A 27,926-nucleotide genomic window follows, 5' to 3' on the forward strand; every position below is an offset into this window, starting at 1 on the left:
CTCCAGCAGCAAAAATCTACTTCTAGTGACCAAACCCAAGAATTCAGCAGGAGAAGCACTATTCTCGTGCATCATATCCAGATTATGGAACAACAACCCCCCCCCCATAACCACACTACCTTCTTGCAATCACTTCAAGACTGCACTAAAAACTCACTTAAAAAGTCTCTGGTTATGCCCATGCACCAATCCTGACTAGTAACTCCCCTTTTTACCTCCCCTAGCTACTCTGCCTCACACCATCTGATCATTGCATTCCTTACTCTGCAGGCCTGGCTCACCCCTTACCCTCCCCTTCCTTCCTCACTCAATCTCTCAGACCTGTTATAACATGCTTACCTACCTCACTTCATCTCAACTCCAAATACATATCCAACTGACTTACACCTCGCTTCCTCTCACTACCACGTATACTACTCACTCAGTCTCCTCTCTTACTCCTCTGTCTCCCCCTTCCATTCCATTAGCCCTTCTAGCTTGTTCCACCTTTGTGTGGAGCTTCTGCTTTATATCTGTTTGAGTTTAGTGCAATATTTGTATATAAAATGTAGGTATATGAGTTTAGAACAATATCTGTTTGAGCTTAGTACTATCTGTATATACATCCTACCTTTATTCCTAGCCTCTAACTAGATATTGGTATATCTGTTCATTACTATGTTTCATATTGTATGTACAGCTAATGTTTGCTGCAATATGTATTATTTGCTATTGTATGTATATTAAATTGTTCTTCATGTACTCTGCTGCTCATTTATTGTTCTGTGGAGCTTTTCTCCCTGGGCCTGAACTGAGAAAGGACCTGTGTCCAGTTGGTATTTCCTGGTAAATAAATGTAAATACATAAATAAATAAATACATTAATACTATATTCCACAGTAGTATGCAACTTTATAAGAAGACTATAGTTAATTCTTCTGTAGTTCATTTTCTGACAGATTTTCATGTCTTTTAATTTCTTTTTGGCATATCATATTGTCTGCCTTTTACAAACAGGCTGTAGATTTGTCCGTTTTTAAATTTAGAGTTAAGCCTATTGTTATTGCTGTTCTGGCTTACTAATAGTTCTAAAACACATTAAGACAGTTTTTTTTTTCAGTTTTCACATTAAGAGCTAAGCCTATTGTCTTTGATTCTCTGGTTTACTATTAGTTCCAAACACATTAGCAAAGCCTTAATCAGGGGTCTTTTTAACTCTTTTACTGCATGTAACTCTTTTACAGCATATGCTTTATATAACCTTACAGCTAATCTGGACCTATGCATACTTTAGTTACTTGATAATAGTTACAATATTGTACACATTACTAACTCTAGAGTACTACTTTTGTTCTGACTTTACTTGTCACTTCTTTAGACACTGCAATAATGAATACACTAAATAGTTATGTCCTGGAATATTTAACTCATTCCCTCCAGTACAGCTCCTTTGAGTGTGTAACTTTAACTCCCAATGAATGAAGTTATCACCTTAAAGGTCTAACAAATATTCATTGACAGAGGTCAAATATAAATACAATTGTGTCTCCCATCATGTATGCTTCAAGATGAAATGTTCTGATACCTTGCATGTAGCATGGTTTTGGAATTATTAATACAAATATGAACAAAACTGAAGAAAAATGAAGAAGGCAGTTCACAGATTCTACTGGCAGCAAGTTTAGAAAAAAGACAAGCCCACAATGCTGGGAAAATCACACAAATCCTTTGTTCTTTGAAATAAAATATCCTGTTAGCGCTTTTGTTTAAACAAAGTGTTCAACTTCATCAGACAACTGTTAGTTTCACATTCACTTCCTTTATAAACGTCCTTTAGCACTGATTGGTTAAACAACTCATTAATATTAATAGACTTAAAAATCCATCACATATACATGAACACACAAACACCTACTCACTCTAAATGCATCTGCATACTTACTGCTTATAAGATAAAATTCATTAAACATCTTATGTAAACAATATAAAACCAATGCTGAAAACTTTTTCCTAATAAGCATTTTTATGAACTGGATTTTGGTGTTAAAAAGTTGCATTAAATTCCTTGGGTCTCTATTGAATTCTTGAAAGCCGACAATGTTGAATCTGACATTGTCGATATGAGAATAGCAAAACTGCAGAACATCGAAGAGGTAAGTGGAAATCTCCGTAAGGAGAGATTTCCATTTACTTCAATGTAGTGCGGTCTCGGAGTTGGTATATTTAAGTAGTGGGGGATGTGGGGGGGTGCAGGGGGGCTTGCTCCCCTGCCTACACCATTTAGTTTTTTTTTTTTTAGTTTTTTTTTTTTGGAACATTTGATGTTTTAGCAGTTCGATCACTAAGGGTCGACCTTTACTGATTCAAACTGTTAAATATTCGATGTTCCAATATATAGACCCAAATTTCAATGACTTAAAAACTCATAAGAACATTTCTTAAAAATGACTGACTACACCTATTTTATAAATATGTGCAAAAACAATAGATTAAATTTAATAAATATTTAAAAATATGTAAAATATTAATATACATATATATATATATATATATATATATATATATATATATATATATATATATATAAGCATTGGCTTGTCTTTTATCTAAACTTGCTGCCAGTAGAGTCTGTGAACTACCTTCTTCATTTTTCTTCAGTTTTGAGTGTTTTTTTCTGTTTCTTTTACAAATATGAACAAGCAATATTTGATGCTAGAGGAGCAGTAGGAGGTAAATGTAGAAATGCCTGGAGAGCAGTTGGCTGTAATGAGTTTTAATAAAGTATAAATGTCTGCTACAATATCACAAATGTGATAGTTTTTATGAAAACAAATAATCAGACTAAATCAACGTGCCTAAACTGTATTAAGCATGAACAATTTTGCAATATCATACAAAGTGAAATTACTGATAATACAGAATGCTCCAGGAGAAATGGTCAATCATGAATCATTGCCACATTTATAGATTCATGGAAATAGGACATACTTGACTCTCAAGACAAAGATGACACTCAATGTATTAACTCAACAATTAGAAGAGATGAGACTTCACATTCCAATTTACCATCTCATTGCTCAAATGAAACAAAAGGGCTTACAAAGACAGAGTTATTATTATGCAAGAGTGGGTGATGTCACTGGAGCTGGCATGGGTTCTGGACACCTCTGCTTGCGTTAGCAAGGCATTATCAGATAGGTAGTTTTAAACAAGGAAAACCTTGAGTATATCTGGAAGGGATCAGGGAGTTATTCTATGAGATGAGGTTCAAGAAAGGACCAATATCATCCCATACATATTTACTAATGACACAGAAGGTTGAACGACTGACATGTGCAACTCCTGTCAAGCACTGACTGGATATTCAATGACACTAGACAACTGTAGGATGGGTATAAAATAATATTAAATGGGGCTGATGCTCATAATGCAGTGCAATACTACACAGTCAGAGAAGCAGATTTGGTCATTTCTCGGATGTTAGGTAGCCATCATCCTGAGATGCAGTTTATAAAGATAGCACAGATGGTGGACAGACTAATGTAATATGATCTAATACAGCATACCTGAGTAGATAGGATATCTAAAATCAGTCAGTTTAGAGGATTTTTCCAAGCTCTTCAGATTTGCTTATTCCTTTGCCTTCTACTGTTTTATTATGTTTCTTTCTCCATACCATTATGGTATTTAAGGGGATATGAGAGGCATCTTACAGAATCATAAGTACGTAATGGGGAATCAATCTACAGATCATTACAAAGCTAGCCAATAAACAATATTCAAAAAAATCCCTCCAGCCTCAAAAGAGGGCAATGCAAGATAGGCTGGGGGTGAATTTGTGAAGCTTTGGTTATTGTCTGCAGGTTTGTTTCTTTCCACTAGTAGCCAGAAAAAAGAAAAACTTTCCTGGGACAGATTAAAGGCACAGTTTTCCCTTAGCCTGCTTAATGGAGTGTCTGCTACAGACACGGAGCCCATGAATAGGAAAATGACTGGCTCTGCTTACAGCCTCTGATGGAGAAGATAAAGTCCTAACTTGAGGATGAGACTTATTATTATTATTATTTTTACTACCACTCTTTCTTTAAAAGGCAACTCTGAAGGATTCTGACACACTTTATTGGGACACCAAATTTTGCTATAATTGTGGAGCACATGGTGATGCCACAGTGGGTGAAAACATGACTTCCAGAAAATGTTTAAAAGACTTTCTCTACCAAGAAACCACTGTAGCAAGTTCAGCAACTTAATTTGACATCTTAGCTCTCATTCTTTTATTCACTCTGTTTCAGCAGAGTGAAAGAACTACAGATTATATGAGGGTCCACCTAGTTATGCAAATTGAGAAAGCATGTGAGTTTGGACAGCAGGCCTTCCTAGCTAAGAAAAGGACAACAAAATGATGTCAGTGACCACCAGCCATACTGTCAGTATCTAATCATTAGATTCTAATGCAAGTCAAATTGAAGATAAGGGATATCTGGTAATGGCTCAGGGCAAAATAAAGTTATTAGTAATGGGAAATAGCATTACCACAGTATGGAAAAAGTACCAATAAAAGACCAAATGCCTTAAAAGCCCACAAATGAAGGGGAGAAAAAATATATTTAGCTTTAAGCATTTCCTAAATTACTTCAAGACAGACGTTGAGGGCCTCTATCTGACCAAGTTTGCAGATGACTGTGAACTGGGTATGGTAAACGAATCCCCGAAAGATACAGACAGCTTTCAAGTGGTCCTGATGCAAAAATTGGTGTCAGAGCCATTGACTAAAACTCATTGTGAAAAAATGCATAACACCACCCCTTGGAAGGATGGTCACCCCTGGAAATTTAGCATATTGATAATACACCCCTAAAAGTAGATCCAGTGGTCAGGGATTGGGAATGCATGCTGACACTATCTTGACCTTTGACCACCATGTGTCTATGGTGATAAAATCATTCTATGCTGCACAACTTATAAGTAACGGTATGACATCCAAGTCCAAGGAGGTCATTGTTCCATTGTACTTGGCTCTCATCAGATCAGTCATAGAGTACAGTGCACCCTTCTACATGTATCTGACTAGGCACTTGAAACAATTTGAGAGACCACAGAGGTTCTTAAAAAAAGAATATAAGGAGTAAACAACAAGTCCTGTGGAGACTGTCTCAAAGCCTTATCCCTGTACTTGGTCTCGTATAAAATGCTACATATGTATGCCTAGACTATAAAGCATCCTCAGAGCCCACACTTATGGATTTGTTGCATATCTATAAAACAAACAGCATCAAAAATACCTATTCAAAGGACCTAAACCTTGTATTGGGGAACACATTTGTGTGTCTCAAAGATTACCCCTTTCAGTGAAACAGGCTTCCCATCCATGTGAAGCAAAGCTCAACCTTAACCATATTCACATGTAACTTGGAACAATGGACTGGAAATTGGAAATTTACCCGGTTTGGCACATATGTCTCTAATGGACAGGAACAGCCTGTGAAAACTTGATGTGTACAAGTCCACATTGTAACTTATAAAATTCTTCGCGTTAGCAATATTTTGGTAAATATGGGTAAGCCTGACTAGGCTTAAAATGGCTCTCAGGCTGATAGTCTAGTAACCACATAGGAACTTCAAAAGATCAAATTCTAACTAACTGAACAGGTGTCATAACTTAACCCTGCCTAGTTAATGACTTTCACTCAAAAATATTTTTGTAAACCTGCAGTGAAAATTCAGATAACTTTTAACCACAGATTTCTAAACTCTGGTAAATGTAACTATGTAGGTTTAAGATTTTAATGATGAGTTTTAATTTCCTTTGTGCTTGAACAGTGGCTAAAAATGCCATAGTCAGAACTTATAAAACACACTAACTGAGCAGCAGCAAATGAAATGGTGCCAAACTAAGATGATGTTTTAAACAGTGGAAAAAATAAATAAAACAGAAAAAAATTACATTTTCATTTATTTACAAATTTGGGTGGTATTAAATAACAAGTGGTAAAAAAACAAATAAAACAGAAAAAAAATCCAACAGCTGTTTGCTCTAATATATGTACTGCAAAGTCATTTATAACTTAATGCCAAAGTTTCTGGCAGAATCATCTGAATGAAAAAAATGAATGTGCATGACCTAAGCTTTGCCCTTAGAAAATGAAAGACTGAATGACTTGTCAAATCACTTATGTATTTTTTTTTGGGGGGGGGCAGAGTTGCATTTAAGTGCATACATTTAACAAATATAGAAACTGTACCAAGCTTTTTTACATATATATTACTTTCAATCGTGCCACCACATTTTTTTTCTATAAATCTAAAAATCTTGATTCTACAACACTGCTGTACTAATGGCTATAAAATCATTCTGGATCCAGTCCGGTCTCTCATCTCATTTTACTTATTTATTCATTCATAGTAAAAGCATTGTCAAGGCTCCTATACTTACTTCATCCAGTAGCTGTTGTACCATTGAAATTCTTCCTCCACCATTTGGCCCCACTTCTTTCAGTAACAGTCTGTCATCAGGCTAAAATGTTAGAAAAAGGCCACATTGTAAAAGACCTGCCAAATCACATATACTTTTTTTTATCTTTCTTAATGTCAGAAAACCCTTGCCTGGAAATGAAACTTTTAACCTCCTTCCCAACCATCAAATATTTCCCCTCTCTGGATGCTCATCTCACCCATTTGTTCCTCAAAGGGTGCAGCTAAGCAACTAATAGTGGGAGCTTTTATGTTGCTTAGGACTAGTCATTTAGTATTAATCCCTAACACTCATGCATGCATGACTATAATGTCTATATGGAGGCATGCACCAGGTTCAAAATATAATTTCCACGTCTCTGCTTGTGATGCAACCAAGGCTATGACCCTATGCAGGCAGCACCCCCACAAAAGCCTGGACACCACTGTGTTTCTATCATGGAGAGTGTGTGCAGACATGAACACCCTAACTGTTCTTCTGGGAGAGGCAAGAGGGCTCAGACTCTTCACTCCTCTTCCCAGGTCATGTCTCTTCCATTGCTAAGGCTGCTAAGTGAAATTTGGATGCATGTGTCATAGACAGGGCTCTTTCCCTCTCCACCACTGACCTGAACTTCATGGTATTTAATGATGCAACATTTGTTTTCCTGTACTATATCCATAAAGGTCTATGGCAACTGCAATAATTTCCCATATACTGAATGGACTAGAAAAAGTACCCTGTCTCCATGGAAATTATTTCAGCATAGCCTAATTCTTTTTAACATTCTATGGTTCACATATTCTGTGGAAATTCTTCAGTTATCGAGGTCAGACAGAACCTCAGGTTACAAATATGGAGCTTATGCAATATCTATCAACCTGTAATTTATAAGAATTTATTACAAACCTTCTCTTATAAAGGAACATTGGACTCTCTCTCAATGACACATAATATTACAATGTGTTAATGGTTAAGGATCAATACCCAGCTTCTATTGAAAAATGTGTAACTTCATCCAGAAGTGCATTATCATAAAGTTGACTGTGGTAAGAGTCAATGACTCCTGTGCAGCCCTATACTTCTTGGTTAGTTCTGGGCCACTGTTCAGACCCAAATTAAAACATGAAACATCAGATACTGTTCTCAACACTAATAGACTGCCTAGCCAAACATTCTGCTGACTGGACCATGGGTGAATGAAGATAAACAATATGAAAATGTGTAACTAAATAAAAGCAAAGTCTAACCCCGAGTACCTTCTCATGGCGCCTGTGTGCTTAAACCCGAGCGAGCCATGAGAAGATACAAATTTCAAGCCATTACCCCCCACCCCCCAGAGTGCCTTCCACAAGCAAGACAAACTGTCATGCAGATTTGTACTTCCCCTTAATGTAAAAAACGCTGAAATCATAACTGAATGTGTAGTTTACATTCTATAGCTACAATTCAGCGTGTTTTTACATTATGGTCACATTAAAGTTGTAGCAGACAATACAGTTTAAAAGTTCCTGATAAAGCAAGTATTGGCAGCCAATCAGATTCTTGCAATCCAAGTCACCACTTGCACAGCACCTCCACCCCCAACCTAAATTTCCTTTGCTTTTTTCCAAATAAAAAGAGGGTCCAACAGCAGATATTTTCTTTCTTTTTACATCTGCTACTGGATCCTCTATTTTTTTCGGCACTCAAGGATTTCACTTATCACACTACATGCAGTTTCTGTTCAGCTTTGCGCAACAACTGCCTTTTTTGTTTCTTCCAGTAAGCATTTATATATATATATATATATATATATATATATATATATATATATATATATTTTTTTTTTTGCCTTCCCATGCATGGATGTCCTTGTTGTGTGCATCGCTACTAGGAAGTGAAGTAAAGATACACCTCATTCCCAAACTCAGCAGAAGTGTCAGGTTCTGACCTACTTGTTTATGTACCATACTACTGTTGGTCGAGTCCAACCAAAAAAATTAGCAATAAGGGATGTCCCTCAAGAGCATGTGTGAAGTTAAGTAATCTAGTCTAACAGTTTTCTGTAGTGCATTAAAAAAGAAAATAATTGAATTTGTAATAATAAACAGGCTGAACGACAGGTGAATGATTTCAGATGTTAGGTCAGCGGGCACATTTATGTTCAGTTCACATGCTATGCATTACGAAACTGTAACCATCTCGTTTATTGATTGTTACGAAGCATTCTGTACTTGAGGCCACTGATGAGACTAGCTAAACAGAAGGGGCAAAGGGATACAAGTCTAAATTACTCGTCATATCTTCATTGGTAATATATTAATACAGCCGTTGCATTATTTTAAATGACTCCTCGTGCACACTTAATAAATATGTCATTTTACCGTGCAAGTCTGGCAGACTAATGTTAGAAAATAATGACATTTACTTGCGTGGCAATATTTAAAAAAAATGATTGTGCTTTCTTGCTCTAAATGGAATCTGGTCAATAATTAAATTTCTTGATAGTAAGTGCATCAGTTACTGGAAACAAAACATGGACGGCTTGCTTCTTCAATGCCAACTATTTAGAAAGGACAGAAGTGCAGGGGGTGGCAGTTTTAAAAATATGCATTTGTGTGACTGAGGCATTAATGTCAGCTGCATTTCAGACCAAGACTGACAGTATTATATTAATACTGAACATAGACAGGCTTGTTCTGACCACCATAGCCATGTACTGAACTCCCTTAGAATTCTTACACCAATTAAGCTAGGTAAGTTGATTATCTGTGAAGCCTTAATAGTGACAGTAAGATCCAAGTTGAGACACTTAAAAAGAACTGGTCACTCACACCTGTGTCTGTATATATGTTGTCACACAAACCTATTATTCCTTCTTTCACCGCGGAATGTAACATTCCATTTCTTTCATTCTTGTACTGTGTTTTGTTTTTTTGCGGAATGACTACTAGTGAAATGAAATATAAGACTAAAAAGATTGAAGGAATGCATTCAAAATTATAAACTTTTAGTTTCTAGTGTAAACCTTCTGAAAGATACTGTACATTTAAACGTGGTTACTGCATAATGACTTGGTGCCCATGTGTGTGGCTCGCTTGCTGTTTTCACTGACTGTAGTATTTCAGTTATGAGTGCCTGTTGCTATAGTAAAAAGGGGGTGCTTGTTTTTTTTTTCTTCTATAGTAGTCAGTTAGAAATGTGGTATCTTTAGTGTTTTTTTTTTGAAGGCAGATATATACCTTCCAAAGCATGTAAATGGATACTAATATTTGTTCAAATTAATAGCAAATAGATAATACATTATGCAAAAATTTTGATTGCAGTGGTTGTTGATACTCACATGTATCACTGTAGGAAAACTTGCAATTAATCATTTGCATTTTTTGTGGTACTGGAGGTTGAGGTGTGTATACTATTGGGGCAACACCTGCATGTACTTCAGGAAGTTCATATTTGTAGGGTACAGGGTAGGGAAGATTTTTGTCTGTAACTTCATTTGGATTGTTTAATTAACTTTGTCATAAGACTAATGACTACAGGATGACTTATGTTACTAATGGAACAGAGTTTTAGCCGTCTGTGCTGTGTTGTATGAACTGACATGTATTAGTGACACTTACTTGGCGTCTGCATTGCCCGTTTGGCCCAGGGCGGACTTGTCTTAGTAATATGTGTGTATGTGTATGTAGGTGGTATATCTTACAGGAAAGGGAGGAAGAAAGAGGGCTTTTGGAAAAGCAAGGGCTGACACTGTTTCTTATTGAGTTGACTTTCTCAATTATACTTTGTACTGTAGTTAATTATACTTTGTAGAGCAGTTAGTGTAATCTGTCATAGGTAGGTACTAGGCTATCGGCCTTAGGGCCCATACAAGCCTAGCCAAAAAATGTGCCCTGGCTTTCGCCACCCAAGAAAATTATTTTCCTGTGCCCCTGTCGAGCAGAGCCACAGAAGTGATCCCCGGGGTGAATTTCCCATTTCCCATCCAATCATCAAGATTTTTCTTGAGGAATGCTAATGAGGAGCTCTGTTTGACATAGATAGGTAGTCTGTTCCAGAGTATGGGAAGTCTCTGGGACAGGAATCTATCCCTCCAGCATGTTCTGTTTATTGTGGTGACAAGGTTAAGGTCCCTAGAGCGTGTAGCTCGGAGGGATTGGGATTTCTTTAAGTGGAGCATGTCCAACAGCTCTGGGTTTGACATAGCTTTGTATGTTAGGCAGAGATCGCCCCTGAGTAGGCGATATGCGATGGAGTAAAGCTGTAGTTTTTTGAGACGGTCTGCATAGGGCATATGTTTGAGGCCAGTAATCCTCTTTGTGAGGTATTTCTGTGGTCTTTCCAGTTGTTGTAGATGTCTTGTGAGGTACATACCAAAAGGGGTGTTGTACTCTATAATGGATCTAATGAGTGATGAGTAGAGGGGAACAATGACCTCTTTTTTTCTGGATGAGAATCCTTTTGTGATGAGATGAGCCACGTAGAAGGATTTTCTGACCACTGTGGTGATGTGATTATCAAAGGAGAGACTACTGTCCACCTGTGTCCCAAGGTCTCATCACATTTTCGGCATTAAGTAGACTACCAGCTATGTAGTAGTTCATGGGTACAGAGTTTTTACCAAAAGGGATGACAATACACTTTTTGGCATTGAGCTTCAGGCCATGGCTTTGACACCAGGTATCTGTCTCATTGAGGCCCTTTTGTAGTTTGTTCACATCGTTAGGAGTTTCGATTATGGCTCCTAGTTTGCAGTCATCTGCAAACTTTGTTAGCCAAAGACCTTCTGTGTTGGCCTGCACTTCAGAGAAGTAGATACCAAACAGGAGAGGACCCAGGACTGAACCCTGTGGTACTCCACTTGTCACTGGTCTGATGTCGGATTTGGAATCCGCTACTTTCACAGTGTGGGTTCTGTCCGTGAGCCAGTTGGCAACCCATCTTGTGACATAGGGATTTATACCTAGTTTAGTGAGCTTATCTATAATTCCAGAGTGGGGGATGGTGTTGAAAGCCTTGGCGAGATCTAGATAAGCTGCGTGAACCATTTTACCCTGATCTATGGCTTTGGTGACTGCTTCAAAGAAGTCAATCAGGTTTAGGAGACATGATTTGCCTTTTACAAATCCAAACTGTGTAGGGTCCAGAGTTTGGAGATTACGAATGTCTTTGTTTATGAGTTCCATGATGATATGTTCCATGGCCTTGCAGACCAGGCTCGTCAGGCTAATGGGGCGGTAGTTCCCGGGGTCCGTCATGGCTCCCCCTTTGTGGAGTGGGATAACTGTCGCAGTGCACCATTCAGTGGGTACAAAGCCTGAGGTGAGGCTATGATTGAACATGGTACTTAGGTAGGGTGCCAGTTCATTCTGTAGTTCGTGTAGAATGCAGCCTGGGATATTGTCAGGTCCCATAGATGCTGTGTTCTTGGCTTTGGAGAGTGTGTTTTTTACCTGTGCAGCCGTGATTATAGGAACTTTGCATTCTTCAGGTATAGAGATGGGCCCTCTAGGGGGTGAGAGGGGGGTAAAGTTAGCACTGAACCTATCTGCTAGGATGTTGGCAATATCAGTTGGTTCTGTATATTTAGTGCCATTATGCTGTAACTCAGAGCAGATCTGAGTGTTCCCATTTAGATTCTTGACATAGCTATAGAATGCTTTGTGGTTGTCTTTAGAGTCAATGGCAATTTTGTTTTCATAACTAGCTTTGGAGGATTTTATGAGGGATCTCAGCTTCTTACTGAGGTTGACCAGAGAGTTCCTCCAGTCATGGGATTTCACTCTTTTTTGCAACAGTTTCTTTCTTCTGTTGTAGAGTTTGTTTATGGCAGAGGTCCACCAGACTGGCTTCCTTTTTTTAGAGGATAACATCTTGGTTCTATTAGGGATAGCATGATCCATACACTCGTGTAAGTGCTTATAAAGTGCATTTGTGTAGGATTCGGCAGTCATACCTCTATTGTCCGTCTGCATGGGTGTCATGAAGTTTGCCACATCTGTCTTAAGAAGTGTGAAGTTGGCTTTTGAGAAGTTTTTTACGATGGTTTCCCTAATTGGGGCTGGGGTGGGATGTGGATGTCTAGGCTGATTAGCTTGTGGTCGGATCTGACCAATGAGGAATTGACCTCTGGTGTGGAACACCGGTTTCCCATGTTGGTAATGACCAGGTCTAGGATATTGCTGCATGGGCATTAATTAGGAGAGGATATGTCAAGGAAGTTCCTAGAAGTTGTGTGGCAGGATCTGTTAGTTTGGACATTACTGTCTGCCTCTGTCTGTCATAGATTTGGGGCACAAACCCAGGGTGAATTTCTGCTTCACATGGGTGGGGAGCCTGTTCCAGAGAAGCCGTAGTCTCTGGGATACATACTTGTCTCTCCAGCAGGTCCTATTTATACTCCAATCAAGGTTTAAGTCTTTAGAATGGGTAATTGTGATGCTGTGTGTTTTGTGAATATGTCAGAACTATGACCTGTGTTCTTTTACTGAGAAACTGGATGTTCCACTTGTTGGATATGACTGGTTAGTTATGTACTAAAGGGGGCATTGCACTCGCCAGGTCTGATGCATGCCAAATACAGTGGAACACTGATTTCCTTGGACCTAGATGGCTTACCTTTGTTTGTACACTGCAAAACATAGAATGATTTCCTCACTAGTGTAGACATGTGATGGTCAAAGACTAGATTACTGTCTGTGCGTTTCATTATTAATGTCTGTTGTTTCATTGCTTACTAGACAAATGTTCAAAACTACAAATTTGAAACACACTCTGACAAGCGGTGCTGTATTATATAAGTAATATAATTTAACACAATCATTTAGGTGAATCAAAGAGCATATGCATGCATGCATGGTCATGAGACAAGTATCCTTGTTTTACACCAATGATAAGCATAATCAGTGTGTCTGAGACTGTGAACCATCTTACCACTCTACATTTGAAAAGGGATTTGTAGAATAGATCCTACAATATCATTAGTTACTTACAGTGCTACAACAGGGCTGGTCAAATTTTTTAGTTACCAGAACAGGACTAGTAATATTTTTTTCAATATCAGACTATTTTAGTAAAATGTCTTCTATCCGTTGTAAATATTATGGTAAACTGCATACAAAAAATGAATCCAGTTAGTGATTTTAGAAGAGTCTGCTTTTTATTCTTCTTTTGTTTTTCTGAGTTCTGGACTGAATGCAATAAAAATGGGATTGTATGTACTGATAAAATGGCACAATCTTATATTACACCTGTATGTACCCAGAATATAATGAATGTTCACTCAACAGGTAATGTGCAGCAATTATCTATCTGCACATAAGGGGTTCGCTTTGGGGAATATCTCATGTTGGTGTTTGTACATACCAGGAAAAGTTACTGAAGGGTCGGTTTGGGTAAATCTTTCATTCTGGTGCTTGTGCATACATTTGGTGGTTGTACAGACTTCTCATCTTCTTCTTGTGGCTGATTTAAAACTGTATAGTTCCTAAGTTCATAGGTGGTTTCTGGGCTATTGATCTGAAGGTCTTTGTAAGCCAGCCAGTGTGTGCGCAATATAATAGTAGAGAAAGTTAATACAAAAGGATCTTACCTAAACTTGAAATCTTAGTTAGCAACAACTGCCCATACCTAAATTGCATCGTAACTGCTTAATCTTTGTTTTGTCTTGAACCTACAAATGATTGAAATTGTAAACTGCTGTAATCTTTTTGTAACCGTTGTTTTGAAGATTTGTCTTGAACCTACAAATGAATGAAATTGTAAACTGCTGTAATCTTTTTGTAACCTTTGTTTTGGAGCTTTTCTCCCCAGGACTCCATTGAAAACGGGTTCTTATTGGCCCAGTGGACTATCCTGGTTAACCAACTGCAAATAAAATAAAAATAAAATAAAAATAAATGGGTCATCAGTGAAATCTCTGGCAGGAATTTAGTTTCTCATCCAGTCATCTAAGCTACACTTAGAGTTATAGAGGGGCTTTGTTTGATGTGAACATGTAGCTTATTCCAGAGGAGTGGCAACCTCTGAGAGACATATCTGTCGCTCCAGCAGGTCCTATTTATGTCTAAGGCCAGGCTAAGTGACCCTTGTCCCATCTGACTTGCAGATGTACAGCATTTCCATTATGTTTAGATCCAAGATTGCTCTGTAGGCCTGGCACAAGTCTCCTGTAAGTAGTTTGTATGCTACTGAATACACTGACAGTGACTTCAGTCTGTCAGTGTATGACGTGCTGTAGACCCTGAATTTTCTTGGTTAAAAATCCAATGTAGATGTCCACCTACCTTCTTACCATTATGTCATCCACTTCCAAGCTGCGACCTTTCAGTGAACCTACATTGTGTTTAGCAATTAGTTAATGTTTGGCAGGTTGACTGATTTACTTGCAGCTATCACTTAGAATATCCCCAACATTGCCATGTACTAAACTTCACGGTAACCTTACTTCTCTCTCTGTCTCAAGTTTGAGCTTCAGTGCTGCATTCATCCTTTATGTTATGAATACTATAACACTGAAGAGACGGACATCTACTGTTATGATAAAATCTACAGTACTTTCTGTGGTGCCATGGCCCAATTTCCCTTAGTCAGTATGGGTACCTCTTCGTGTCTCCACTGAAAAGTGTCCAGTGACCTAGTGAGTATAAACAATTGCTTTGGAAGCGAGATGCACATGAGAATGTTTTTACTTTAGTTGTCCATAGGATTTTGTGATGTAGACAAAGAATTGTAATATGACTCATTAAATATACATGTTGACACCATTGCAAACCTGCTGATCCATTTGCAGTCTTTTTCTTACTTTCACAGTGTGCACTGCCTTGGAATCATGTTCCTGTTTTTTGGGGTTTTTTTTAGGCAGGTCTTCTTGTTTTTTTTTTTTTTTTATAACTACAACACAGACTTGTTCGGGTGGTCCCTGCTTCATTCAGTCTTGCTATTTTCGGGTGTTTATGCATGGTTAATAGCAGCCAACACCTCCCAACGTGTTTCATTTTGGTTTCATGTGGCAAATGTTTCATTTTGGTGCTTGTGCATACTTGGATGTACTACTGAAGGGGTCTCGAGGCAAAATTTTCAATTTAAAGCTTGTGTATACCTGGCTATACTAATGAAGAGGTCATTGGGGGGAATGTTTCATGCTGGTTCTGGTGCATACTTGGAAGGGTTGCTGAAGGGGTTGTCGATGGAAATGTTGCATTATGGTGCTTGTGCATAGTAGGACAGACTGCGGAAGCAGTCACTGCTCATTAGGTGTTTGTTTCTGCATTTTTTCCTTTTTGGTGGTTGTACATACCAGGAATTGTTACTGAACAGTTGTTTCGGGGAAATCTTTCATTCTGGCGCCTGTGCATACATTATATTGAAGGGGTGGTGTGGGTGAATGCTTCATTTTGGTGGTTTAATACTAGCAAATCTTACAGACATTTCATTTGGGGAAGCATGCAATTTTGGACATTGTGCATACCTCAACATTCTACTGAAGGGGTTGCTTGGGTGAAGTGTTCATGCTGGTGGTAGCACATACTAGAAAGGCTCGTTTTTGGAAACATTTCAAGTTTGGTTGCATGTATATCTGGACATAATTATGAAGATGTTGCTTGGGGAAATAATTCATTGTGTATCAGGGAAGTGCTTGTACATACATGATCTCACTGCTGAAGTGACTGCTGGGCAAATTTGTGTCATCTGGTGCCTGTGAATACAGAATGCAAACAACTGGAGAGGTTACTGGGAACATATAGAAAGTCAGTCTGCAAATTACATTGGGATACATCACTTCTGCTTGTAGAATTCTATTATTCTATTTGTGATTATACTGCCTGAGTGAGATAAAGGTTATCACTAGGTGACTACTGACAACATGGAGCTACCATATTTTGTGTGCATTTCTCCTGGCATTGTCAGTCATGTGTGGAATTTAGGTGGGAGGAAGGGCTCAGTAATTTCTAACTGTTATACTATTTGAATGAATGACTCGGGTCTTCTCCATACTGATGATACTGAGTCTGTGTTATATAACAGCTGCACAGTGTAATATAATGAATGCCTACTCAGCAGGTTATCTGCAGCAATTATCACCTGTGTCTCAGCTTGCATACCTTTGCAGTAATGAAAGGAAGGTCATTATCACACTAGCAGTACATGCATTTACAATATGGCACTGAGTCATTATCACTTTCTGGGAAAAGTCTCAGCTGCTGTCACTGTTATTCATACATAAAAGATCAACTCTACTTGACTCCAAGTAGACTATTCTCTATCTATTAAACCTAGCACTTGCTCCTACAGTACTTATTACCTTGATACGGCACTCTTGTCATAGATAGTACCCCAAAAAGGCAACCCCCCCATTTCTCGGTCACCCACGTCCCCCGGAATCTTTTTTTAAAGTTTTTCGTCTACCCTTCTAGCATGTCGAGGGATCAGTTGCCAGTGTCCACTCCTGCTCAGCTGGTGAACCTGGGAATATTGAGGCAATGTTTCAATTGCCTCATGTACACAGACAACCCTTTCCTCCTCCCACAAAACACAAATACATGTGAGAGATGCAACTATACGGCCAAACTGGAGGCTGAGCTCTCTCAACATAGGACTGGCAAGACCAGTCAGGAGGAGAAGGTTACCACACACACTATAGACCCAGTCTCACATAGTACCATTACAACCTCAAATCATACACATAAACACACAAAGACATACTCGGAGGCTCTGATCAAAAATCTACCAAAACAGCAGAGGCCACCAAAGCAGACACCCAAACAACCACCACCTCAGAACACAACACCCGCAACACATAGACCTCACAGTCAGAGTGTCAAACAGTCACAGCCCTTAAGGCCAAACACAATGCCAGACACACTAGTCATTGGTGACTCCATAGTCAGACACACTGATGTCCCGCTCACCAGACTGAGTAAGGAGAAGGTCACAGTAAGCTGCCTGTCGGGCGCTAGAATCTGCCACATAACGCAAGCACTCAGGTCTCTCAACAGCAGGTACAAATATGACTCAGTCATTGTTCACGCTGGTGTAAACGACCTCCTTGGACTACATGAAAAGAGACATTGAGGAGCTCTCTGATTATGTAGCCCAGGCAGGTATGACCCTGACCTTGAGCAGTATCCTACCTTCACCAAGAATGATGCCACAATACAGAGATAAGATGATCAGCTTTAACAATTGGCTTAAACACTGGTGTCATTCAAAGGGGATCCAGTATCTGTCTGCCTGGGATGACATGCTGGACAAGCCACGCTGCGCACCTGTCACCCTGGGATTCGGATATTGGCAAAGGCTCTTGCCACCCCATAGTGCCTTTTTAGGCAAGGCTCAAATTCTAAACCTACCACCCTAGAACACAAAAAGGAAAAAACTAAGGGTAATGCTGCTCAATGCCAGAAGTCTAAATCTCAAAATGCCACTTTCGAGGCCCTTCTCAGTATGGAGAACATCGATGTCTGTGCTGTGACAGAAACCTGGTTCAAGGCTCCTGAGAGCACCCCAGCTATCAGGTTTTACCTCATATCATCCCAAAATCCGGACAATACCAAGAAAGGAGGTATCCATATTCATCAAGGACACCCACACCTCAAGACTGGTGGCAACGCACGATGCATCGGAGACCATCCAGGTGCAATTAACCATAGGCAAGACTGCTCTGCAAATTGTAGCATGTTACAGGCCACCCTCACAAACTCAGGAAACTCACATGGCCTTCCTGAAAACACTAGAGGGATAAATGTATCACCAAACACCATCATACTAGGTGACTTCAATTACCCTAATATAGACTGGGAACACTACTCAAGCCCAAACACCCTAGCCCAAAAGTTCCTGGAATTCATAAACTCAAATGCCATGGAACAACTAGTCACCATCCCCACAAGAGGAGATAACATACTTGATCTCATCATCACGAACATGGGAGCACAATGTTCAACACCGAAGTATACCCCTCACTGGTGAGATCAGATCACAAACTAATCTCGCTGGAGGTCCTCATCCCACCCCCACCTGAAATAAAAGACCACAGTAAAGAACTTCTCAAAGCCGACTTCACACTTCTAAAGACTAGTGTGGTCTCCTTTCAGGCCCGGAAAACAATACTCAAGCCGCTGAATCACTTACAAACGCCTTCTACCAGCACCTGCAGGACTGCATGGATAAGGCAATCCCAAGCAAAACAAAGACTCTTTGTACCAAAGGCAAGCGTCCAGTCTGGTGGACCCCAGCCATAAACAAACTCTACAACAAAAGGAGGAAGCTACTACAAGATAGAGCAAAATCCTTAAAAGGTAAGACACCCTTGATCACTATAAGTAAAAAACTAAGAGCTCTCATAAAATCATCCAAAGCAAATTTCGAGAGAAAAATAGCTAAAGACTCAAAAGCCAATCATAAGGCCTTCTTTAGCTATGTTAGAAACCTAGGAGGAAACTCCCAGATATGCTCAGAACTAGTTCAAATGATGTGAAGATTACTGATCCTACAGACATTGCCAACATACTGGCTGACAGGTTCAGTGCAAACTTCTCCCCTCCCCCAAAGGAGAGATATCTATACCAAATGAGTGCAGCCCCCAAACATCTCCAGCCCAAGTGAGAACTGCTCTCTCCAAAGCAAAAACACAGCATCCATGGGACCCGATGGTGTCCCCGGCTGTGTGCTCCACGAACTCAATGAGGAATTAAACCCACAGCTAGGACAGCTGTTTAATCAAAGTCTTACCTCTGGATGCATCCAGGGGTGGCGCACTGCAACTGTGGTCCCACTTCACAAAGGCGGTGCCTCCACAGACCCTGGAAATTACCGGCCCATTAGCTTGACAAGCCTTATATGCAAAGCCATGGAGAGGATCATAATGGACCTCATAAATAAAGACATAGGGAATTTGCAGACTTTGGATCCAACCCAGTTTGGCTTTGTCAAAGGCAGATCATGCCTTTTAAACTTGGTTGACTTTTGAAACAGTCACCAAAGCCATTGATGCGGGAAAGGCAGTCCATACAGCCTACCTCGATCTGGCTAAGGCCTTCGATACAATACCCCACTCGGGTATCATTGAAAAACTCATCAGCTTAAATGTTAACCCATACATCACAAGATGGGTTGCAAACTGGCTGAGTGACAGAACCCACAGGGTCAGAGTTGCTGGCGCCATGTCAGACTCAAAGCCTGTCACAAGTGGTGTCCCACAGGGCTCAGTCCTGGGCCCACTCTTGTTTGGCATCTACTTTTCAGTACAAGCAAACACAGGAGGGTTATGGCTGACAAAGTTTGCAGATGACTGCAAACTGGCCATAGTAGAAAACACATCTGACACAGATATCCTTCAGAAGGGTCTCACAGAAGCGGATAACTGGTGCCAGAGCCACGGCCTAAAGTTAAATGCCAAAATGCATAGTCATACCCTTCGGGAAAAACAAGGTTACTAGCTACCAAATAGGTGGCAATCCACTGAGCACAGAAGAAGTTATCAGGGACCTGGGGACCCAGGTTGATAGTAGTCTGTCATTCGACACCCATGTAGCTAAAGTAGTTAGGAAGTCCTTCTACATTGCCCACCTTATCATGAAGGGATTCTCATCTAGATCAAGGGAGGTCATAGTCTCCCTTTACTCATCACTCATCAGACCAATGATTGAGTACAATGCCCCATTGAATGTATCTGACCCGCACTTGCAGCAGCTGGAGAGGCCACAAAAGTTCCTCACCAAAAGGATAAAGGGTCTCAAAAATCTGTCCTATGCTGCCCGACTGAAAGAACTCCAGCTCTATTCAGTCACGCTTGCTCAGAGGTGACCTTTGCCTAACATACAAGGCCATGTCAAACCCAGATTTGATGAATATGCTTCACCTCAAAAAATCTAGATCCATCAGAGCCAGAAGGGCGGGAGACTTAAACCTCGACACGGCTATTAATAGGACGTGCTGGAGGGATAGATTCATCACCCAAAGACTCCCTATGCTGTGGAACAAAATCCCGGTACATGTGAGGCAGAGCACCTCGCTGGCCTTGTTCAAGAGAAATCTTGACCAATGGATGGGAGATCGCAGATATGCCCCAGGAATTACCTCAGTGTCACTGCTCGACAGAGGCACAGCAAAATAATGGGTGTAGTTCCCCATACTAAAGGGGTGGCGTAAGCCACAAAACAATGGGCTAGGCTTATAAATGCCCTCGGGCAGATAGCCTAGTATGAACCTATGAACCTATGAACCTATAAGATGAAGTCATTATCACTTTGATGAATGCACAAGCCAGGTTGTGTTTTTTTTCTGCTTGGAGTCATTGCAAGCAACCCCTCTCATTCTTAATCAACTGCCTACCCTCCTAAACCCCTGATTTGTTTTCTTGCTACACATAAACACACACACACACTCACATATATATATATATATATATATATATATATATATATATATATATTTGTGCATATGTGTGTATATGTATATACATAATGTACTTGCACATAATTTTGGTGATTGTGCGTATCTCAACATTTTCCTGAAGGGGTCATTTGAGTGAATGCTTCATTTAGGGACATGTGTATAACATGTAGTAATGAAGATGTTGGTAGGGGAAAAATTAATTTGTGTACCAGGGAAGTGATTGTGCATACATGGTCTGACTGCTGAAGATCGTAATACAGATACGGTGTAACAAGTATAGGTTATCTATAGCTCAGGTTTCAGTGATGGTTGTTATAATTTTTTGTTTATGTATCCAGCTTTCAAGAATAATTTATTATCTGTTAACAATATGCACATACTGCATTGAGGAAAATGGATGGGTCTTACTGTAACCAGAGTGATGGTCAGATGCGATAACTGGAATTATTACTTTTGTGGCTAATTCTTACATGGATAAACCAGATAAGTTTGCCATTTCTGCTTGTATTACTGTACTTCTGCTTATACTCAGTAGCTGGGCATATTTCCAAGCTTTGTCAGTCATAGGTGGAAATTAGGTGGTAGGAGGAAGGGCTCAGTAACATCCAAGTGTTATACTATTTTGACTGAATTATAATGATACAGTATTTCTACTGAATGATAATGAATGTCTCTGCACTCCACACTAACATGTATTAGAACATGATAATGCAAAAAATACTGCCCCTTTGGCTAGGATGGAAGATTTTGATGGGCTAACCAGGTAATTCATATGATATACATATATATGTAGTCTTCCAATACATCTGTCAAACATCAGTTGTAATCCATTTGCAGTTTCTTTCCTGTGCAGGTTTGTCCACCTTCTGACACTGACATGGTTTCATGACTAGGAGAACAACAAGTGAGAGTGTGGGTATGTGGCCATTCCTACATTCACTAGGCTGCCAGCCATGCCTCTGAAACTGAAACCAGTACAACTTGAGCTTCCCCACATCCAGTGTGAAGGTATACTGGATTGCAAGAAGAGGTATGCATTGGAGCGGAGTACTGCAGTTGTTGGAAGAGAAGTGTTCCATCTACCCTGAGCCTGACATTCTTGTGCTGCACATTGGAGGGAATGATGTCATCAGTCAACCACTCGGAAGGCTACGGTTTCAAATGACAGCAATTTTTGAACACCTGCAGTTGTGGTGGCCACATTGTCATTTTGTGTGGTCTGATATAATTCCTTGACAGATATGGAAAACAGCAAACAGTCAACGGGCAGCTCACACGGCCAGACATTTACAATATGGGTTCATGCATGGCTTGATGCACAGGGTCAATGGATCTACAATCTGCCATGACAGCATCACCGTGGAAGATGTTCACCTGTTCAGAAGGGATGGCGTTCACCTAACTGAGGAGGGCATTTCATTGTTCTTGACTGACCTCCACAATGGTGCGAGGAGAGCTATGCAGAATTGGTAACATGCAGCTTGTGAGAAGAATGGAAAACACCCATGAAAAGGTAGAACCAGTATAGTAAGCAAAACTCTATTATGAAATGTGTTGTGTAAAATATATTTATCTGAGTTTGGCAAATAACTGTGGTAAGGAGCTGGTGAGGATGCTGAGAAAGAACAACTGTTTTAGGAGAGTGCTACCACACGTACAATCTAATATGTCATTGACCATCCTGCAATACTTCTGTTTTTAGTCTGCTTTTATCAGGCACGAGTAGAGTTTAGATGACAGGAAGGGCTTGCTAATACAGAACTTGATCCCTTAGGTTCATTGCTGAATGGACACATGTAAAGAGAAAAGGCATAGGTAAGGCAGACTGCTGACACTGAAGGAGGTCGTGAGACTGCAGTGGTATCAGCTGTCTGAGTGGGTAGCCAGCACAGCTATTGGACAGATCAGATGGCCTTGCCTGCCACTGAAGTCCATACCTGTCCTGGGTTCATTAGTGGAGTGGTGGTCCTTACCTTACTTTTTCTCTTTACATGTACCCATTCAGCAGTATGTTGGCTACTCCAAGAATGCAATCATATGTGTCTACATGGTAAAACAACTGGTTCTGAATGCTATACACATGTACAGATATTGGTTTTGTTAGGACTCAGGTTATGGAAATGATGATTTTTTTTCATATTTTGGTAAATAACTTTGTAATGGAGCATCTGAATGTGCTAAGTAATACCTCGTTTTGAAGACAGTATTGATAGTTCCAACATGGGAAAAGAATTGTGCCTGTATGTTATACACATATGTAGATATCAAAGTTTGTTTCAGACTTAGGTTATGGAAATTATGACTTTTTTCATATTTTGGTAAATCTAAATGTGCTAAGTAATACCTCATTTTGACGACAGTATTGCTGGCTCCAACATGGTAAAAGAATTGTGCGTGTATGTTGTACACGTGCAGATATCAAAATTTATTATGGAGTTAGGTTATGGAAATTATGATTTTTTTTCATATTTTGGTAAATAAATTTGCAATTTGGTAAATAAATTTGTCAGTGTGCCAAGTAATACCTCATTCTGAAGACAGTGTTACTCCTTACAACATGGTAAAAGAACTATGCCTGTGCACTGTACATATATATAGACATCACAGTTTGTTTAGTTTCGTAGGATTATGAAAATTATATATTTACAATACTTCTCATTATTATGCCCATATCTTTGCAAGGGAGCATGGTGGTCACACAAGTGATGCATCATTTTGAAGCTGACATTGAGACGCACAACTTCTACACTGATATGTAGCCTCTGTATGTTACAGGTGATGAGATATTATGCTTTATCAATTATGAGAAATATTATATTAATCATGTTTCTGTGAATATCTCCATAAAGGAGCATCACACAGTAATGGTTAAGGCATCATTTTAAAGCTGACATTCATACTAACAAATTGAATACAAATTGTATGGGTCTACATGGTACATTGACCAAGATATTGTGCTTTGCTTTTCCAAAAAGGTAAAAAATATGCACAATATCAACGTTCCTTGTCAAATATTTAATAATGACTTTTGTTACGCACTATCAACATTTACACTGTTGGAAATGTCAGTTTCTGCTGAACAACTTTCGCATTTACATTTTTAGTCTAGCTCTTATAGTTAAAGAGTTATGAACATTTGTTTTCTGTATGGTATTAGAAATGGATTTTCTGCAAATGAGCTCAGGCTGCACTGTTGTTCCTATGGTGGAATTAAGCAGGTAGCTTTTTCTGAGCTGCTCCGGAGTGAATGAGTTAAATCTGTGAAAAATAATACTGTACACTGCACGGTTCATGGTTGCAACTTTTTCAAATAGCACAAAAAACGGCTGAACTAAAAAAAAGAATGAAGGTAACATGAGGAAGCAAGTATTTCTGTGGGAGAAAACTGTGCTGCTGTGCAACCTTTTCCTCACACACTTGTCTGAATACAGCATAGCATGATATGGTATGGGAAGCATGGCACTTTCTTTGGAAAAGAATAATACCCATGATATTTAAAGCAGGACACTTATTACAGTATGTGACATTGGCTAGAGTGTCATATTTATAAAAGAATTTCAGAAGTATTCATTGTGTTTAAAAGCTTGAAGCAGTCAGTAGTTAACCTATAAATTAGTGTCTGCCAAACCTGGCACTTAATTTAAAAAAGGAAAAACATACATGTGAGAGACACTGAAAAAAAGAGAAAGAAAGTAAAAAAAAGTTTACAGTCTTGCAGTCAAAGTTCAGATTATATCCACTGTCTAGAATTTAAATGACAGCATGTAGTTATGCCAGACTGAATTATAAAGTACAGATGTATAAGTAAACTTACCAAATTAGTAGATGTTTGAATAGTTCACAGGGTCATAGGAGGTTACTAGGCTAATGGCCCTGGGGCACTTCCAAGCCTAGCCAAGAGTTTATCCCCAAAAAGAAATCTCAATCAGCACCTGTTGCCTCTGATATGGAGCATCTCTAGTAGGACAGGGTCTGAGATTGCCTTGTAGGTGAGACACAGATCACCCCTGAGCAATGTGTATGATACCAAGTAGAGTGATAGTGATTTGAGCCTGTCTGCATACTGCATAGGACAGGTGTTGGAGGCCATGGATTCTTTTTGTGAGGTATTTCAGTGGCCTTTCCAGTTGGTGCAGATGTTTGGAGAGGTATACCCCAAACGGGGCATTATACTCAATTATTGGTCTAATGAGGAAGGAGTATAGAGTGGTAATAACCTCCTTTTTTCTGGATGCAATCCCTTTACTTATGAGATGAACCAAGCAAAAGGCTTTTCTGACCACTGCCACTACATGATGGTCGAATGTGAGGTTATCAACCTGAGTGCCCAGGTCTCTCACCACAGGTTGTGTGCTTAGGGGGTTGCTGTTGATGTGGTAATCAATAGGGGTCGTGTTTTTGCTGAATGGTATGATGATATATTTTTTTGCATTTAGCTTGAGGCCATGACTTTGGCACCAGTCATTAGTTGTTGTGAGATCCTCTTGCAGTATGTTATCATCATTTAGGGAGTCAATGACTGCACCCAACTTACAGTCGTCTACAAACTTGGCCAGCCACAGGCTTTTTGTCTTTGCCTGGACCTCTGAGAAATAGATGCCAAACAGTAGGGCTCTCAGGACATATCCCTGGGGAAGTCTGCTAGTGACAGGTATGCTATCGGAGGTGGAGGTGCCTATTTTGACTTTGAGGGTCCTGTCAGTGAGCCAGCTTGCCACACAGCTGATGAGATAGGGATTTACACCAAGTTGTGTTAGCTTTTCAATAATGCTCAAGTGGGAGATTCTGTCAAAGGCTTTGGCTAAGTCAAGGTAAGCTGTATGTACTGACTTCACCTCATCCATGGCCTTGGTGACAGTATCAAAAAAGTCAACCAGGTTCAACAGGCAAGATCTGCCCTTGACAAATCCAAACTGGGTGGGGGTCAAGTGCTTTCAGATTGCCTATGTCCTTGTTTATGAGATCCATAATAATATGCTCCTCAGCTTTACAGATCACACTTGTCAAGCTAATGGGGTGATAGTTTCCAGGGTCAGTAGTGGCACCACCTTTTTGCAAGGAGATGACAAAGGCAGTTCTCCACTCTGCTGGAATGAAGCCAGTACTTAGGCTGTGGTTGAATAGGGTGTTCAATGGAGAATCCAGTTCTTGCTGGAGATGGTGCAGAATACATCCTGGGATACTATAAGGTCCCATGGAAGCTGTGTTCTTTGCCTTGGATAGGGCCTGTAATACTTGCTCTATGGAGATCTGAGGTGCAGGACAAGTATCAGGGATGTCAAAAGGGCCTTTGGGGGGGACAGGGGGAGAGATTTGTACTGAACCATTCTGCTAGCAGGTTGGCTAAATCAACAGGAACAATGTAACTGATACTGTTAAGTACTAATTCTGAACAAACTAGGGCTTTGCCATGGAGGTTCCTGACGTAACTGAAGACGACTTTATGGTTTCACTTTGTTATGGAGGCTAGTTTTGATTCATAATTTCCCTTGGAGATTTTCACTAGTGATCTAATTTGCTTGTTGAGGCTAAGGAGGGAGTTTTTCCAATTTGGAATTTGTTCACTTTTAACCTTGGACAACAATTTCTTCCTTTTGTTGTAAAGCTTGTTGATACAGGATGCCCAACAAACAGGTTTGTGTTTCTTTGAGGAGCAGGTTTTAGTTCTATTGGGTATGGCTGAGTCCATGCAGTTGTACAGATGCTTGTATACCGCACTGACGTACTGTTCAGTATAGTTGTCTGCATCCTCTGAGGGGGGCGGTGGTGTGACGCCACAGATACCCTTCCTTAGGAGGTTGTAGTCAGTTTTTGAGAAGTTTTTTTTAGCTTGATTATGGCTGGGGTGGGGGTTAAGTGGGAGAGAAACTTTGAACGAGACAGTCTGATGATCTGATCTCACCAGGGAAAGAACATACTATGGGAGTGGTGCATCGGTCACCCATGTTGGTAAGAACCAAGTCCAGAATGTTATCTCCCTTTGTAGGGTATGAAATGAGCTGGTCTAGTGCATTAAAACTGATGAAGTCAAGGAATCATTGAGAGAGTGCATTAGTGCAAGAATAGTTCACCCGGTCTATGGTGGGGTAGTTGAAGTCACCAAGGATCAGGGTGTTAGGGACCTTAATGGAGTCAAGTAGATCCAGGTAAGAGGAGTGGGTGTCCTGAGTCATGAACTATAACTAGCTATAACTTGGATGGGTGTCTTGCCAACTGTCAGTTGTACCTGGAGTAGTTCCAGTACATCATGCTGGCAAACCACTCTGGAGGGGTGCCTATCATTTATGAAGATAGAGACACCACCATCCTTAGTATTCCTGACCTAATTTTAGGGTCAGAATGTGTGGAATGAGGTATAGCCTGGTAAGGCAGGGGTGCTCTCCGCAACTCTGAACCAAGTCTCTGTGACCGCACAAACATTAGCATCTTCCAGTGCAAGGAGGGCCTCCATTGAGTCCATTTCAGGTTAAGGCTCCTAGCGTTAAGTAGCATGACCTTCAATTTGCTTTTTGACAGCTGTTTTAAGTTGGAAGGTTTGTCTTTGGGTCATTGCCTAAAATAGGCACAATGGGGGAGGCGAGAGCCTTGGCCAGGATCTGGAAACCCAGTGGTGACAGGTGAAGGACATCTCTGGCAAAGCATCGAGGCCTGTTGACCTTGTCCATGTTCCCTGTTATAGCTACATAGGATATATATCCTGTCAAATATACTGGTTGTCTAGACAGCACACTAGAGCTTTTGGGCACCTTCTTAGCTTGATGTATGTCTGATGGATCACAAGGGTAAGCTGATATAAAGAGCATTTATGGGCATCAATATTCAAAGTTTTCTTGCCTAGGAAGGCTGTAGCTAAAGGAAATGTCATATTCTCCTAAGTCAAAAAATGACAATTTACATCATACCAGAAACAAGGGGGGGCACAATATCTGGGACTCAATCCTAGCCAGGATAAATAATAGGGAGACAAATAGTGGGGTGGAGGGGGTGTTAGAACTGCAACATTGACCTATTTGGACATCTACTGCTATGGTAAGTTTACTTACGCAACTGCACTATGTTCATTATTAGATCACTTTTGCAGTAGCATGTAGCTATATGGGATGATTGCCAAAGC

At 40.0% G+C, this 27,926-nt stretch overlaps 1 protein-coding gene across 1 annotated transcript in view; it reads right to left on the reverse strand.

Annotated features, from left to right (window-relative positions):
- Nucleotides 1-27,926, reverse strand: part of DZANK1 (double zinc ribbon and ankyrin repeat domains 1) — a 1,792,612-nt gene that overhangs the window by 286,034 nt on the left and 1,478,652 nt on the right. Inside the window, exon 18 of the mRNA XM_044056983.1 lies at nucleotides 6,413-6,493. Within this exon, the coding sequence (XP_043912918.1) occupies nucleotides 6,413-6,493 (81 nt within the window). The remainder of the gene's footprint in view (nucleotides 1-6,412; nucleotides 6,494-27,926) is intronic.

This window comes from Protopterus annectens, chromosome 1.part2 (genome assembly GCF_019279795.1).
Source record: "Protopterus annectens isolate FY-2018-M chromosome 1.part2, PAN1.0, whole genome shotgun sequence".
Lineage (NCBI taxonomy): Eukaryota > Metazoa > Chordata > Ceratodontiformes > Protopteridae > Protopterus > Protopterus annectens.